Source organism: Centrocercus urophasianus, unplaced genomic scaffold (assembly GCF_019232065.1).
Source record: "Centrocercus urophasianus isolate 14NV4802_14NV808 unplaced genomic scaffold, USGS_Curo_1.0 seq_30, whole genome shotgun sequence".
Lineage (NCBI taxonomy): Eukaryota > Metazoa > Chordata > Aves > Galliformes > Phasianidae > Centrocercus > Centrocercus urophasianus.
Window position 1 is genome coordinate 1,689,926 of NW_024884867.1, and position 1,510 is coordinate 1,691,435.

Here is a 1,510-nt window from a genome sequence, read left to right on the forward strand (position 1 = left end):
AAAAAAAAAAAAAAAAAAAAATCCCAACATCCCCCCCCCCTCCTCCTTCCCCCCCTCACCCCCCCAACCCAACCCAACCCAACCCCACCCCGGCGCTTTGGGAAGTGTTTGGGGAGTCAGTTATATAAGCGGCCAGATGTTGGGCGAGGAGGAGCGCCAGGACGGCAGCGGGGCTGCCAGCTCCCAGCGATGCTCAGCTGGGTCGGTGGGGGGGGGAGGAGGGGGGGGGGGGATGAAGGGGGGGAGGGAGTGGGGGGCTGTGATTTGTTACCTGCAGGGATGAGCCTCATGGTGAGCGCCGTCCCAGAGAGCCGAGCGCAGACGGGCAGCGTGTGCGGGTTTTCAGAAATTCATGTTCATACTGGGGGACTTCTCTGGGTTTATATACCGGTCCTGCAGTGAGCTTGTGTTGTAAGAAAGGGGAGGAAGGGGGGGGGCGAGTGGGGAGGGGGGGGGAGAGAGGGAGAAACACTATCATTACTTCTATTGAAGCTGTAAATCAGGAAGTAAAGGGCTTGGAAATCATGAATGATTCTTAGAAATAAACTTCTGATAAAGTTGATGTCACCAGGATCTCGGGGTTTTCTTTTTAGTGTATTTCTTTTTTTTTCACTCGTGTGGCTGTGCGGGGGGGTGGGGGGGCTATGGGGTTTGGGGGGGGGGGTGGGGGGTGGCACCACGCGTGGGACACACGGGGGCACGGCCGTGCTCGCCCCGACGCGGTGCTGCCGTGACTCACAGCTCCGGCAGCACTTTCACCCCCCCAGCCCCCCCCCCCTCCCCAGACGGTGTTTCCCCGTGAGGCAGCCAGGGGAAATTAAAACAGAAAGAAATTGTAAAGGCATTTTATATACATTTATATATCTTTCTTCTCCCTCCCCATCATTTTTTCACCGGAGGGAGGTGGGCAGGGGACCCCTGGATGTGGCTGTGTCAGGGGGTGGTTGTGCCCCCCAGCATCCCTGCCGCACTCTTTTGGGGGAGCAGCCACCAGCACAGCAGCTCATCTGTGCTCCTGTGCCACTCATGTCTGTGTCCCATCCCTGCCCCTGTGCCACAGATCTGAATGCCACCCGTGTCCATGTGTCATATGTCCAAGTGCCACCCGTGTTGGTGTGACACCAGCAGGGACACCCCATCCCCATCCCTCTCCCCTCTCTGGGCTGGCAGCAGGTTGAAGGCACTTCCATTTCTCTCCCTCTCTGCTCTGTGTATTGTTCTTCCTGAAACATTTGATCAGGTTTAGTGAGTCTGTGCCCTGCTTGCATCCCACCAGGGGACATTTGATGGACGGTGACGCCAAGAGGGGGGACGTGGGGACAGTGCAGTTGAGTGGGACACTCTGCAGTGCCACCTATTGCGTCTGTCTGTCCCCTAGCTGAGCTGCCCCCAGGGTGCTGCTGTGTGTGGTGACACCTGGCACTGCCGTGGGGGGGGCTGCTGTCACTGCCATTGGTGACACAGTTTCCCCAGGGGTAAAGTGGGGAATGGGGACAAGCGCCACACTGGT

The 1,510-nt window shown here is 58.1% G+C and overlaps 1 protein-coding gene across 1 annotated transcript in view; it reads right to left on the reverse strand.

Annotated features, from left to right (window-relative positions):
- The window catches only part of LIF (LIF interleukin 6 family cytokine), a 2,671-nt gene extending 2,322 nt beyond the window's left edge, over nt 1-349 (reverse strand). Inside the window, exon 1 of the mRNA XM_042828987.1 lies at nt 272-349. Within this exon, the coding sequence (XP_042684921.1) occupies nt 272-290 (19 nt within the window). The 5' untranslated portion in view covers nt 291-349. The remainder of the gene's footprint in view (nt 1-271) is intronic.
- Between the last annotated feature and the right edge of the window lie 1,161 nt (nt 350-1,510).